Raw genomic sequence first — 14,193 nt, 5'->3', positions numbered from 1 at the left:
GTCCGCACAGGGCGCCATCTGCAATTGAGCTGAGTCTTCTGCCTGCGCTGACGTGTTGCTGCCCTGGAAATCCTCGGGCCTCTCATCCCGGTACTTACAGAAGCCTTCAAATGGGAAAGCACGTGCCTTAAGCCAGGAAATGAAAAGGCAGCAGTGCAGGAAACCAGGACGCAGCCCATCCCATTAGCTGGGGTGTTTTGCATTTGACATGAGCTTGTCAGAAAATTAGTACTTCCCCAAAGGGTGCCTCTGGGCCTGAGGCAGTGCAGGGCTACTATAAAAGGCAGCCCGACTCTCTGCTCTCTCAGCCGCTTCTCTTGCCTCCTTCTCCTTGGGCATCAGGTGAGTGTGAAGGCTCTTCTGCTCCCCCTTCAAGATCGGGTCTTTCCCCGATGTTTGTCTCAGCTGATACGGGCTGTCCTGGCCCAGGGCTGGGACCTGCTTCTCATGGGAGAGGGAAAGGGAGAGAAGGTCTCCCGCAGGGAGAGGCTGGGACTTAGTTGAGGTGTCTCGTGGGCCTTGAGCCTGCCAGCGTATGCTGCTGGTGCCTTGGCTCGCCTGTGGTTGGGTGCAGTGCTGCTCCTCATGGGTCCCTGTGCTCTGCTTTCCCTTGCCCTCTCCTCCAGGTGCACGTCCAGCTCCGCAAGATGTCCTGCTACAACCAGTGCCAGCCCTGCTGCCCGCCCTGCCAGCCCTGCTGCCCGACCCCGCTGGCCAACAGCTGCAATGAGCCCTGCGTCAGGCAGTGCCAGAACTCCTGCGTCGTCATCGAGCCCTCCCCCGTGGTGGTGACCCTGCCCGGCCCCATCCTCAGCTCCTTCCCGCAGAACACCGTTGTGGGATCCTCCACCTCTGCTGCCGTTGGCAGCATCCTCAGCTGTGACGGAGTGCCCATCAACTCTGGCTGCTGCGACCTCTCCTGCATTACCAGCCGCTACTGTGGCAACAGATGTCAGCCCTGCTAAAGCTGCTGGCAACGACCTTGGGCAAGAACTTCCCAAGACCTCAGAACATGATGCCACAAAGTAGTTAGAGCTTTGGGGCATCATATTTAGAGCTTTGGGCCATTGTTGCCTTCTTCTACACTCTCCTCTCTCTTCCTTACCTCTCCTGTCACCACCTCCCAACGCCAGCCTAGCGGCAACCTGTTGGTCTCCCTCCCTCTGCAGGCCAGGCAGTCGGACACCCTGCAGGAGCTCCACTGCGTCTTAGTGGCTGCCCACGGTGCTCCCTGTCAGCCCCCTCCTTTTCCTCTTTAGGCTCATTAAAACTGTGCTGCATCCAAGCCCGTGTGTCTGAGTCCTCCTTCCTTCTGTGGCAACTCTTCCACTCTGCTCAAGGGAAACCATGGAGCAAGGGGAGGGTGGGACTCACTGCAGTTCATTTTGGTTTGCCTCCTTTCCCTTGGAGCTGAGGAAGACATCCCTCGCTGCTCCACAGCCAGTGCCCATCATCCCCTTCCCGTGCTGCATCTCTGCTCAGAAATGGCCTCAGAGCACGCCCTACAGATGCTGATCCCAGGTTCTGCTGCCTTCATGGGAGGACCCCAGTGCTGCAGGAGGCCCTGGGAAGTCAGCAGCCGTACAAGCACTCAAGGCAGTTCCTCTCGCTCTGCATGGAGCTGTGCTGGGGGAGAAGGCTCAGAGAGAAGATGGCCACGAGGATGGAAGGAGGGGCCGGCAGGAGCAGTCACCTTGGCTTCAGCCCCGAGCCTCCTCCTCCTCACCTTCCCACCCAACTCCACAAGGAGGGGCCACGGCATGCATCTGAGGGCAAGGATAGCTAGGACAACTCCCCTCTTCTCCCATCACACCCATACGGTGGCCCATGCGGCCCCCGCGGTTCATTAGACAGATTTGCAGGCCTCGGGTGACTGGCACATCCCCAACTGCCATCAGACAGACGTCTGTAGGACAGAAAGGTGATTTCTGTGGGCCTGCAAGAGGACACAAAAGAGCGACGGACAGTTCCTCCCACGGTACTGGAGAGAGTGCACCGATCAGAACAGCCCATGCTCTCTCTTTGCAGCTTGTGGCTGGGGTGGGGAAACACTGGCCCAGGTTGCCCAGAGAGGTGGTGGAGGCCCCATCCCTGGACACATTCAAGGCCAGGCTTGATGAGGCTCTGAGCAACCTGATCTACTTGAAGATGTCCCTGCATCCTGAAGGGGATTGGACTAGATGACCTTTAAATGCCCCTTCCAACCTATCAGATTCTATTATGCTATGAAGAGGCATCAGTTTCCCAGCGGGTATCAGGGCCTCCGAGGGTGTTCAGGGCCCTTGTGACCGAGAGGACTTTGAAAGGTCGAGCTGTGGCCTGGCTGCACCAGTTGGAAGCTCCCAGCACTGGAAAACCTGGTCCTGGCCCTGGGGAGCCAGCGCCCAGCAGAGGTGGCAGCTTGATTCCTTTTGTTTGGCCAAGCAAGTGCTTTAACCACTAGGTGATGTGTGTAAAACGGCTCCCCGGGGCAGAGGTGTGGGATCCCAGGCAGCCCTCAGAGGGTTTTGCTCCACCCTTTGGGCTGAGGTTTGGAGGCAGCTTTGAGCTGGCAGAGGGAGGAGAACACGGGAGCTGGCAAGCTTCAGCTCCCATGTCCTGGGAGCTCCCCGGGCACCTTGTTGAGTGGCGAGCGTGACACGGTCTAGGTTTACCCAGCAACCTTAGTGGGACTGGCAGAGGCTGGTGAGACACACGTGTCAGGCTGGGGAGGAGCAGGGCTGGGGGTCGGTGGAGGGGGTGTCAGCGCTGGAGAGGAAGAGGGGAGTGCTGACCCTCTGGCAAAACCAGCAGCTATCTTTTCGGGAGAGGGAAGGTTGCAGATGGCGCGTGGCAAAGGAAGGGAGACCTGTTGTGAGCAATGGGCGTGAAAGGGGGAACATGCCTCTACACATCCCTGTTGCAGATAACACAAATCCTCCTATGTGCTGTTCCTACGCGCATACCTAGAGAGACAGAGCTGTCTCTCACCTGTGAGGAAACAGACCACATCTGCACTTAGAAACTCCGCCTCTCCTAGCTGTGCTGGAGGAACTGCTGGCAGCCTGACTGGGGGCAGACAAGATCCCGGCAAGACCTGCAAGGGAGGCTAAGTCAACGCCAGGAGAGCTGAACTGCTGCAGAAGCACCGGCTTGTAGTTGGAAGCCACAGAGGGAGGTAGGAGAGGAATAGCCCACCTCTCTGCCTCGGCTGAGGGAGAGAGAGGCTGTAGCTGGAGATCACAGAATCATAGAATCATTGAATCCTACAATCACCTAGGCTGGAAGGGACCTTAAAGATCACCGACTCCAACCATTAAGCTAGCACTGCCAAAACCACCACTAAACCATGCCCCTCAGCATGACGTCTGCCCGTCGTTTAAAGGCCTCCGGGGATGGCGATTCCACCCCTTCCCTGGGCAGCCTCTTCCAACGTTTGATTACCCTTTCTGTGAAGAATTTTTTCCTAATATCCATCCTAAACCTCCCCTGGCATACCTTGGGGCCATTTCTTCTGGTCCTGTTGCTTGTTACTTGGGACAGGAGACCGACCCCCCCCCCTCTACAATCTCCTTTCACGTAGTTGTAGAGAGCGAGAAGGTCTCCCCTCAGCCTCCTTTTCACCACACTAAACAACCCCGGTTCCCCCAGACGCTCCTCATACGACTTGTTCTCCAGACCCCTCACCAGCTTTATTGCCCTTCTCTGGACTTGCTCCAGAATCTCAATGTCTTTCTTGTAGTGAGGCACGCAAAGCTGATCACCGCATTCGAGGTGGGGCCTCGCCGGTGCTGAGTACAGTGGGACAATCACTTCTCTAGTCCTGCTGGCCACACCATTCCTGATAGAGGCCAGGATGCTGTTGGCCTTCTTGGCCACCCGGGCACACTGCTGGCTCCTATTCAGACAACTGTCGACCAACACCACCAGGTCCTTGTCGGCCAGGCGGCTTTCCAGCCACTCTTCCCCAGGCCTGTAGCCTGTCAGGGTCCAAACAGAGAGCAGTGGGGTCCATGTCCAGACACAGGCACTGGTGTGTCACCACCAGAGATGTAACTCAGGTCGGGGCCAAGCACTGGAACGTAAGCTTGAAAGCTGTTCCCATGGGAAGGAGAGTTGGCTGTGGTTGAAGCCTCCCGGGAGCAATGATCTGGCAATGATCTCAGCAAGGCCGACAACGGGAAGGGGGCAGCCCTCAGCTGTGCTACCTCTGAGCTGGGTCTGTCCAACCATCCTGCGTCTCAGAGCAGAGCAACAGCGGGACCTCGGTCCCTTTAGTCCAATACCCATTTGGTGCCAGGTCTCGGCCCCTGCCTCACTCAGCACCAGGCTGATGAGCCGTAGAAGTGCAGCTGGCATTGGCATGGCCACGAGGAGCCTCTGTCCCATCCCAGTCCCCAGCAACACTGCGTCATAAGGGGATGGATTCAGGGACAATGGCCTGCCAAGACCGGCAGTCTTTCTTGGCCTCTCTCCCTCTGCATAAAGCAAGAAATAGAGGGCGCCGGAGGCAGGCACTGCATTCTGGGTCTCCGGGCATCTCTCTGCCAGGCCAAAGGCACCACCATTCAGCTGTAGGTGGGATCCTTCTGGCAAAGGCAAGCTGCTACTCTGCAGTGCTCATGGACACACCAGGGGAGAGTCCCCCTGCCATGACCTGCACGTGGCCTCACCATGAGGGCCACACAAGTACAGACTGACCCACGTGTGCTCATGCACATCTGCATGGAACCACCAGAAAACCTGTACGCGCGTGTAAGGCCAGGAAAACGCCAGCAACTGTCGACTCTGCTGAGGAGATGATGGGGACCACATTGACAGAAGAGGACTCAAGTACCCCAGGGAAGGAGTGGGCCCCACACGTGCTGATGGTGTTGCCCGCGAGCCTTCAGAGGCTGCACAGAGAGGAGATGAGGCAAATGAGCCCAGCAAAATTGTCCTGAGAGCACTGCTAGTAGTGTTGCAATAGCGTCAAAGCCTGCCAGCAGAAGCCCACCTGCGTGCAACACTGAGCGACCATCCGAGGGAGACGGCGGGAGGGAGAGAAAAGGACGTGGCATGTCTGCTTCCATGGGAGTCCTCAGGCATCCCGATGACAAACACGAGAGCGGTGCCCATTTCCGGACAACTTTGCCACAAACAAGCCCACAGGAATGACCCAGCCGCACATCACCTGTCCGCACAGGGCGCCATCTGCAATTGAGCTGAGTCTTCTGCCTGCGCTGACGTGTTTCTGCCCTGGAAATCCTCGGGCCTCTCATCCCGGTACTTACAGAAGCCTTCAAATGGGAAAGCACGTGCCTTAAGCCAGGAAATGAAAAGGCAGCAGTGCAGGAAACCAGGACGCAGCCCATCCCATTAGCTGGGGTGTTTTGCATTTGACATGAGCTTGTCAGAAAATTAGTACTTCCCCAAAGGGTGCCTCTGGGCCTGAGGCAGTGCAGGGCTACTATAAAAGGCAGCCCGACTCTCTGCTCTCTCAGCCGCTTCTCTTGCCTCCTTCTCTCCTTGGGCATCAGGTGAGTGTGAAGGCTCTTCTGCTCCCCCTTCAAGATCGGGTCTTTCCCCGATGTTTGTCTCAGCTGATACGGGCTGTCCTGGCCCAGGGCTGGGACCTGCTTCTCATGGGAGAGGGAAAGGGAGAGAAGGTCTCCCGCAGGGAGAGGCTGGGACTTAGTTGAGGTGTCTCGTGGGCCTTGAGCCTGCCAGCGTATGCTGCTGGTGCCTTGGCTCGCCTGTGGTTGGGTGCAGTGCTGCTCCTCATGGGTCCCTGTGCTCTGCTTTCCCTTGCCCTCTCCTCCAGGTGCACGTCCAGCTCCGCAAGATGTCCTGCTACAACCAGTGCCAGCCCTGCTGCCCGCCCTGCCAGCCCTGTGGCCCCACCCCGCTGGCCAACAGCTGCAATGAGCCCTGTGTCAGGCAGTGCCAGAACTCCTGCGTCGTCATCGAGCCCTCCCCCGTGGTGGTGACCCTGCCCGGCCCCATCCTCAGCTCCTTCCCGCAGAACACCGTTGTGGGATCCTCCACCTCTGCTGCCGTTGGCAGCATCCTCAGCTGTGACGGAGTGCCCATCAACTCTGGCTGCTGCGACCTCTCCTGCATTACCAGCCGCTACTGTGGCAACAGATGTCAGCCCTGCTAAAGCTGCTGGCAACGACCTTGGGCAAGAACTTCCCAAGACCTCAGAACATGATGCCACAAAGTAGTTAGAGCTTTGGGGCATCATATTTAGAGCTTTGGGCCATTGTTGCCTTCTTCTACACTCTCCTCTCTCTTCCTTACCTTTCCTGTCACCACCTCCCAACGCCAGCCTAGCGGCAACCTGTTGGTCTCCCTCCCTCTGCAGGCCAGGCAGTCGGACACCCTGCAGGAGCTCCACTGCGTCTTAGTGGCTGCCCACGGTGCTCCCTGTCAGCCCCCTCCTTTTCCTCTTTAGGCTCATTAAAACTGTGCTGCATCCAAGCCCGTGTGTCCGAGTCCTCCTTCCTTCTGTGGCAACTCTTCCACTCTGCTCAAGGGAAACCATGGAGCAAGGGGAGGGTGGGACTCACTGCAGTTCATTTTGGTTTGCCTCCTTTCCCTTGGAGCTGAGGAAGACATCCCTCGCTGCTCCACAGCCAGTGCCCATCATCCCCTTCCCGTGCTGCATCTCTGCTCAGAAATGGCCTCAGAGCACGCCCTACAGATGCTGATCCCAGGTTCTGCTGCCTTCATGGGAGGACCCCAGTGCTGCGGGAGGCCCTGGGAAGTCAGCAGCCGTACAAGCACTCAAGGCAGTTCCTCTCGCTCTGCATGGAGCTGTGCTGGGGGAGAAGGCTCAGAGAGAAGATGGCCACGAGGATGGAAGGAGGGGCCGGCAGGAGCAGTCACCTTGGCTTCAGCCCCGAGCCTCCTCCTCCTCACCTTCCCACCCAACTCCACAAGGAGGGGCCACGGCATGCATCTGAGGGCAAGGATAGCTAGGACAACTCCCCTCTTCTCCCATCACACCCATACGGTGGCCCATGCGGCCCCAGCGGTTCATTAGACAGATTTGCAGGCCTCAGGTGACTGGCACATGCCCAACTCCCATCAGACAGACGTCTGTAGGACAGAAAGGTGATTTCCATGGGCCTGCAAGAGGACACAAAAGAGCGACGGACAGTTCCTCCCACGGTACTGGAGAGAGTGCAACGATCAGAACAGCCCATGCTCTCTCTTTGCAGCTTGTGGCAAGTGCAATCCCATCCTGCGGTGCAGGGGAAGAACAGTTCCATGGCAGAAGCTCTCTCACCACCTTCTGCTTTTCTCTGAAGCCACTAGCCCCAGCCCCTCACAGGAAGAGGTTTTCAGACCTCTGCGTGCATAGGGGAAAGAGGGGTGGCAGGGGAGAACTGGGGGCCCTTTTCCGAGAGCTCAGCCTTGCACAGAAGGGCCTTCTGCCAGCATGCCAAATCGGTGAAACACTGAGAGTGGATGGGCCGGAAAAGTGAGGCAATGAGGGGTGGATGGCTGGGGAAAGAAAAGCTGTAAACCTGCCACTTGTTCCCAGGCACACAAGCACAAAGGCCAGTTGACATCATTGCCCACCGTCCTCTGAGGGGAACAAGCGTGGGAGAAAGAGGTTGCTCCTGATGGCACAGATAGAAAGCAGAAAAAAAAGCATGGAAATGACAAGCACTGCCGGCACTTCTGATTACCACTGCTGCTGGAAAACCAGCAAGACCTTGGCTGGCTTCCAGACACCCACCCAGCTGCTTGCTCTCTCCCTCTTCCTCCTCAGCAGGAGAGGAGGAGAAAGGAAGGTGGAAAAGGTCCTGGGTCAAGATACAGACAGAGGGATTACTTATCAATTCTCGTCACAGGCAAAACAGACTTGACTTGGGGAATATTCTCATCTTCCAGGATGTACTCCTTCCTGAACAGACATCTCAGCTCCATCCTGTGCTGAGGCTTGGGGCTGCCAATAATGGAAACGGGAAGTACGTAAAAGGTCTAGTATGAAGGAAAACAGAGGATTCGATTAAGTGGATTCGGCACTCTGGGCTAGACAAGAGCCTTCTTGGGCCTGTCTGTTCTTTGCAGGGTCTTTGTGACCTGAAGACAATGAATTATATATGGCTTTCTGCGTAGTCTCCACCTCTCCACACACCAAGGTACCTTGGATCCCACATTGTGGGATGACAGGCAGCTCCTCACCCAGTCCCGTGTTCTGCTTTCCCTTGCCCTCTCTCCCAGGTGCAGCACCAGCCTAGAGACGTGTCCTGCTACAACCAGTCCCTGCCATGCTGGCAGCCAAACCCCACTGGCCAACAGCTGAACTGGGCCCTGTGTCAGGCAGTGACAGAATTCCACTGCTGCCACCCATGGTGACATGTCTTGGTGGTGAACATGCCAAGCCCTATACTCAGCTCCTTCTCCCAGAGCACTGTTCTGGGATCCTCCATCTCCACTGCCATTGGCAGCATACTTAGAAAGCTCAAACTGCAGAAGAGTAAGTGTGCATAGTGATGACCTGGTCCTGGGAAAACTAAATGGCTATGAAAGATGAAAAGGTGAGGAAAGAAATGAAAAGCAAAAGAAAGCCCATTTATAAAAGCCAACATGTCATCATGGAGGAGAAAAGCTGCACTGCTCAGCACAAATGTGTTCTCTGACACAGACGCTGCCCTCTCTGTGGCTGTGCAATGGATAGCCAGACAAGATGACCAGGGAGCCTTTTGACCTGCTGGAGATGGGTGTGAGGGTTGTGCCTGTGGCCATCTCCTTTGTCTCCCTCTGCCCGAGTACTGCAGATTTAGTTCTGGGAACTGTCAGCAGCTTCTGCAGTTTGAGCTTTCTAAGTATGCTGCTAATGGCAGTGGAGATGGAGGATCCCAGAACAGTGCTCTGGGAGAAGGAGCTGTGTAGGAATGTGTCTGAGAGAAAATGATCACGTGAGCCAGCCTCCCTACTATGAGAGATTAGATTAAGGGCAAAACAGGTGGTAGGAGATGGAATTAGGACATGGGAAAAACGGGAACTGAGAAGGTAGAAAACATGTTGTGCTAATGACTAAGTAATTTACTATGTGAATTCTTGTAACCAACCTGATCTGTGAATGAACTGCATGGACAGCGCGTGAACAGAGACTGTAAGCCAATCATATAGCTGCCGCTAGCGCGTGCTGTTATTGCCTGTCTATATATACTCTGTGAAAACTTGAATAAAGGGAGAACGATCATACTCATATTGAGATTCCATCGTTACTCCGGGTCCGTCTCCCACTCCAACATCCTCCGACAGAGCTGAGTATAGGGCTTGGCATGTTCACCACCAAGACATGTCACCATGGGTGGCAGCAGTGGAATTCTGTCACTGCCTGACACAGGGCCCAGTTCAGCTGTTGGCCAGTGGGGTTTGGCTGCCAGCATGGCAGGGACTGGTTGTAGCAGGACACGTCTCTAGGCTGGTGCTGCACCTGGGAGAGAGGGCAAGGGAAAGCAGAACACGGGACTGGGTGAGGAGCTGCCTGTCATCCCACAATGTGGGATCCAAGGTACCTTGGTGTGTGGAGAGGTGGAGACTACGCAGAAAGCCATATATAATTCATTGTCTTCAGGTCACAAAGACCCTGCAAAGAACAGACAGGCCCAAGAAGGCTCTTGTCTAGCCCAGAGTGCCGAATCCACTTAATCGAATCCTCTGTTTTCCTTCATACTAGACCTTTTACGTACTTCCCGTTTCCATTATTGGCAGCCCCAAGCCTCAGCACAGGATGGAGCTGAGATGTCTGTTCAGGAAGGAGTACATCCTGGAAGATGAGAATATTCCCCAAGTCAAGTCTGTTTTGCCTGTGACGAGAACTGATAAGTAATCCCTCTGTCTGTATCTTGACCCAGGACCTTTTCCACCTTCCTTTCTCCTCCTCTCCTGCTGAGGAGGAAGAGGGAGAGAGCAAGCAGCTGGGTGGGTGTCTGGAAGCCAGCCAAGGTCTTGCTGGTTTTCCAGCAGCAGTGGTAATCAGAAGTGCCGGCAGTGCTTGTCATTTCCATGCTTTTTTTTCTGCTTTCTATCTGTGCCATCAGGAGCAACCTCTTTCTCCCACGCTTGTTCCCCTCAGAGGACGGTGGGCAATGATGTCAACTGGCCTTTGTGCTTGTGTGCCTGGGAACAAGTGGCAGGTTTACAGCTTTTCTTTCCCCAGCCATCCACCCCTCATTGCCTCACTTTTCCGGCCCATCCACTCTCAGTGTTTCACCGATTTGGCATGCTGGCAGAAGGCCCTTCTGTGCAAGGCTGAGCTCTCGGAAAAGGGCCCCCAGTTCTCCCCTGCCACCCCTCTTTCCCCTATGCACGCAGAGGTCTGAAAACCTCTTCCTGTGAGGGGCTGGGGCTAGTGGCTTCAGAGAAAAGCAGAAGGTGGTGAGAGAGCTTCTGCCATGGAACTGTTCTTCCCCTGCACCGCAGGATGGGATTGCACTTGCCACAAGCTGCAAAGAGAGAGCATGGGCTGTTCTGATCGTTGCACTCTCTCCAGTACCGTGGGAGGAACTGTCCGTCGCTCTTTTCTGTCCTCTTGCAGGCCCATGGAAATCACCTTTCTGTCCTACAGATGTCTGTCTGATGGGAGTTGGGCATGTGCCAGTCACCTGAGGCCTGCAAATCTGTCTAATGAACCGCTGGGGCCGCATGGGCCACCGTATGGGTGTGATGGGAGAAGAGGGGAGTTGTCCTAGCTATCCTTGCCCTCAGATGCATGCCGTGGCCCCTCCTTGTGGAGTTGGGTGGGAAGGTGAGGAGGAGGAGGCTCGGGGCTGAAGCCAAGGTGACTGCTCCTGCCGGCCCCTCCTTCCATCCTCGTGGCCATCTGCTCTCTGAGCCTTCTCCCCCAGCACAGCTCCATGCAGAGCGAGAGGAACTGCCTTGAGTGCTTGTACGGCTGCTGACTTCCCAGGGCCTCCCGCAGCACTGGGGTCCTCCCATGAAGGCAGCAGAACCTGGGATCAGCATCTGTAGGGCGTGCTCTGAGGCCATTTCTGAGCAGAGATGCAGCACGGGAAGGGGATGATGGGCACTGGCTGTGGAGCAGCGAGGGATGTCTTCCTCAGCTCCAAGGGAAAGGAGGCAAACCAAAATGAACTGCAGTGAGTCCCACCCTCCCCTTGCTCCATGGTTTCCCTTGAGCAGAGTGGAAGAGTTGCCACCGAAGGAAGGAGGACTCGGACACACGGGCTTGGATGCAGCACAGTTTTAATGAGCCTAAAGAGGAAAAGGAGGGGGCTGACAGGGAGCACCGTGGGCAGCCACTAAGACGCAGTGGAGCTCCTGCAGGGTGTCCGACTGCCTGGCCTGCAGAGGGAGGGAGACCAACAGGTTGCCGCTAGGCTGGCGTTGGGAGGTGGTGACAGGAGAGGTAAGGAAGAGAGAGGAGAGTGTAGAAGAAGGCAACAATGGCCCAAAGCTCTAAATATGATGCCCCAAAGCTCTAACTACTTTGTGGCATCATGTTCTGAGGTCTTGGGAAGTTCTTGCCCAAGGTCGTTGCCAGCAGCTTTAGCAGGGCTGACATCTGTTGCCACAGTAGCGGCTGGTAATGCAGGAGAGGTCGCAGCAGCCAGAGTTGATGGGCACTCCGTCACAGCTGAGGATGCTGCCAACGGCAGCAGAGGTGGAGGATCCCACAACGGTGTTCTGCGGGAAGGAGCTGAGGATGGGGCCGGGCAGGGTCACCACCACGGGGGAGGGCTCGATGACGACGCAGGAGTTCTGGCACTGCCTGACACAGGGCTCATTGCAGCTGTTGGCCAGCGGGGTGGGGCCACAGGGCTGGCAGGGCGGGCAGCAGGGCTGGCACTGGTTGTAGCAGGACATCTTGCGGAGCTGGACGTGCACCTGGAGGAGAGGGCAAGGGAAAGCAGAGCACAGGGACCCATGAGGAGCAGCACTGCACCCAACCACAGGCGAGCCAAGGCACCAGCAGCATACGCTGGCAGGCTCAAGGCCCACGAGACACCTCAACTAAGTCCCAGCCTCTCCCTGCGGGAGACCTTCTCTCCCTTTCCCTCTCCCATGAGAAGCAGGTCCCAGCCCTGGGCCAGGACAGCCCGTATCAGCTGAGACAAACATCGGGGAAAGACCCGATCTTGAAGGGGGAGCAGAAGAGCCTTCACACTCACCTGATGCCCAAGGAGAGAAGGAGGCAAGAGAAGCGGCTGAGAGAGCAGAGAGTCGGGCTGCCTTTTATAGTAGCCCTGCACTGCCTCAGGCCCAGAGGCACCCTTTGGGGAAGTACTAATTTTCTGACAAGCTCATGTCAAATGCAAAACACCCCAGCTAATGGGATGGGCTGCGTCCTGGTTTCCTGCACTGCTGCCTTTTCATTTCCTGGCTTAAGGCACGTGCTTTCCCATTTGAAGGCTTCTGTAAGTACCGGGATGAGAGGCCCGAGGATTTCCAGGGCAGAAACACGTCAGCGCAGGCAGAAGACTCAGCTCAATTGCAGATGGCGCCCTGTGCGGACAGGTGATGTGCGGCTGGGTCATTCCTGTGGGCTTGTTTGTGGCAAAGTTGTCCGGAAATGGGCACCGCTCTCGTGTTTGTCATCGGGATGCCTGAGGACTCCCATGGAAGCAGACATGCCACGTCCTTTTCTCTCCCTCCCGCCGTCTCCCTCGGATGGTCGCTCAGTGTTGCACGCAGGTGGGCTTCTGCTGGCAGGCTTTGACACTATTGCAACACTACTAGCAGTGCTCTCAGGACAATTTTGCTGGGCTCATTTGCCTCATCTCCTCTCTGTGCAGCCTCTGAAGGCTCGCGGGCAACACCATCAGCACGTGTGGGGCCCACTCCTTCCCTGGGGTACTTGAGTCCTCTTCTGTCAATGTGGTCCCCATCATCTCCTCAGCAGAGTCGACAGTTGCTGGCGTTTTCCTGGCCTTACACGCGCGTACAGGTTTTCTGGTGGTTCCATGCAGATGTGCATGAGCACACGTGGGTCAGTCTGTACTTGTGTGGCCCTCATGGTGAGGCCACGTGCAGGTCATGGCAGGGGGACTCTCCCCTGGTGTGTCCATGAGCACTGCAGAGTAGCAGCTTGCCTTTGCCAGAAGGATCCCACCTACAGCTGAATGGTGGTGCCTTTGGCCTGGCAGAGAGATGCCCGGAGACCCAGAATGCAGTGCCTGCCTCCGGCGCCCTCTATTTCTTGCTTTATGCAGAGGGAGAGAGGCCAAGAAAGACTGCCGGTCTTGGCAGGCCATTGTCCCTGAATCCATCCCCTTATGACGCAGTGTTGCTGGGGACTGGGATGGGACAGAGGCTCCTCGTGGCCATGCCAATGCCAGCTGCACTTCTACGGCTCATCAGCCTGGTGCTGAGTGAGGCAGGGGCCGAGACCTGGCACCAAATGGGTATTGGACTAAAGGGACCGAGGTCCCGCTGTTGCTCTGCTCTGAGACGCAGGATGGTTGGACAGACCCAGCTCAGAGGTAGCACAGCTGAGGGCTGCCCCCTTCCCGTTGTCGGCCTTGCTGAGATCATTGCCAGATCATTGCTCCCGGGAGGCTTCAACCACAGCCAACTCTCCTTCCCATGGGAACAGCTTTCAAGCTTACGTTCCAGTGCTTGGCCCCGACCTGAGTTACATCTCCGGTGGTGACACACCAGTGCCTGTGTCTGGACATGGACCCCACTGCTCTCCGTTTGGACCCTGACAGGCGGGTGACTCCCCAGCTTGACCTGACACCTGCCTCGTCTCTATGAATGCACCTGCTTAGCGCTGGACTTTGTTGATCCCTGATTACTTTCATGAGACCTCATCCTGGCCTTGACTCACTCGCTGACACGTTGTTTTTGTTGTTTAACCCTGGATAGCAACTAAGCACCACACAGGAAGGATAAAAGTGGGAAAAATCATGGGTTGTGATACAGACAGTTTAATAATTAAAGAAAAATTGCAAGAAAAAACGACAGAAAAAAGCCAACGAAAAAAGGAAAGGAAAATAAAACCAGGAAAAATTATGCAAAACATAACAATTTCTCACCTCTAGTCGATGGATTTTCAACCAGTCCCCGACCAGTGACAGCCCCCGCCAACCTCACCCCCCCCGGTTTCATTGTGGAGGATGACGTTATACAGTACGGAACATCCTTTTGGTCAGTTGGGGTCAGCTGTTACAGCTGTTATCCGCTCCCAACTTCTTGTGCACCCCCAGCCTAACCGCTGGCAGGGCAGTCTACGGAGCAGGAAAGGCC

General features: G+C 56.2%; 3 protein-coding genes across 3 annotated transcripts; 2 read left to right on the top strand and 1 right to left on the bottom strand.

Annotated features, from left to right (window-relative positions):
- Positions 1-647: 647 nt before the first annotated feature.
- Positions 648-965, top strand: LOC134509168 (feather keratin Cos2-3-like). Its single transcript, XM_063321651.1, has one exon. It carries the CDS (start codon positions 648-650, stop codon positions 963-965), a length of 318 nt encoding a protein of 105 aa, XP_063177721.1.
- A 4,838-nt stretch (positions 966-5,803) lies between these two features.
- LOC134509169 (feather keratin Cos2-3-like) lies at positions 5,804-6,121 on the top strand. Its single transcript, XM_063321652.1, has one exon. The coding sequence runs from the start codon at positions 5,804-5,806 to the stop codon at positions 6,119-6,121; it is 318 nt and encodes a 105-aa protein (XP_063177722.1).
- Positions 6,122-11,493: 5,372 nt separating this feature from the next.
- LOC134509170 (feather keratin Cos2-3-like) lies at positions 11,494-11,811 on the bottom strand. The gene has a single exon (XM_063321654.1). The coding sequence runs from the start codon at positions 11,809-11,811 to the stop codon at positions 11,494-11,496; it is 318 nt and encodes a 105-aa protein (XP_063177724.1).
- Positions 11,812-14,193: the final 2,382 nt, after the last annotated feature.

The sequence above is a fragment of the Chroicocephalus ridibundus genome, unplaced genomic scaffold, assembly GCF_963924245.1.
Source record: "Chroicocephalus ridibundus unplaced genomic scaffold, bChrRid1.1 SCAFFOLD_301, whole genome shotgun sequence".
Lineage (NCBI taxonomy): Eukaryota > Metazoa > Chordata > Aves > Charadriiformes > Laridae > Chroicocephalus > Chroicocephalus ridibundus.
The sequence above is the reverse complement of the archived record's forward strand: the minus strand, read 5'-3'. Positions and strand labels throughout refer to the sequence as shown.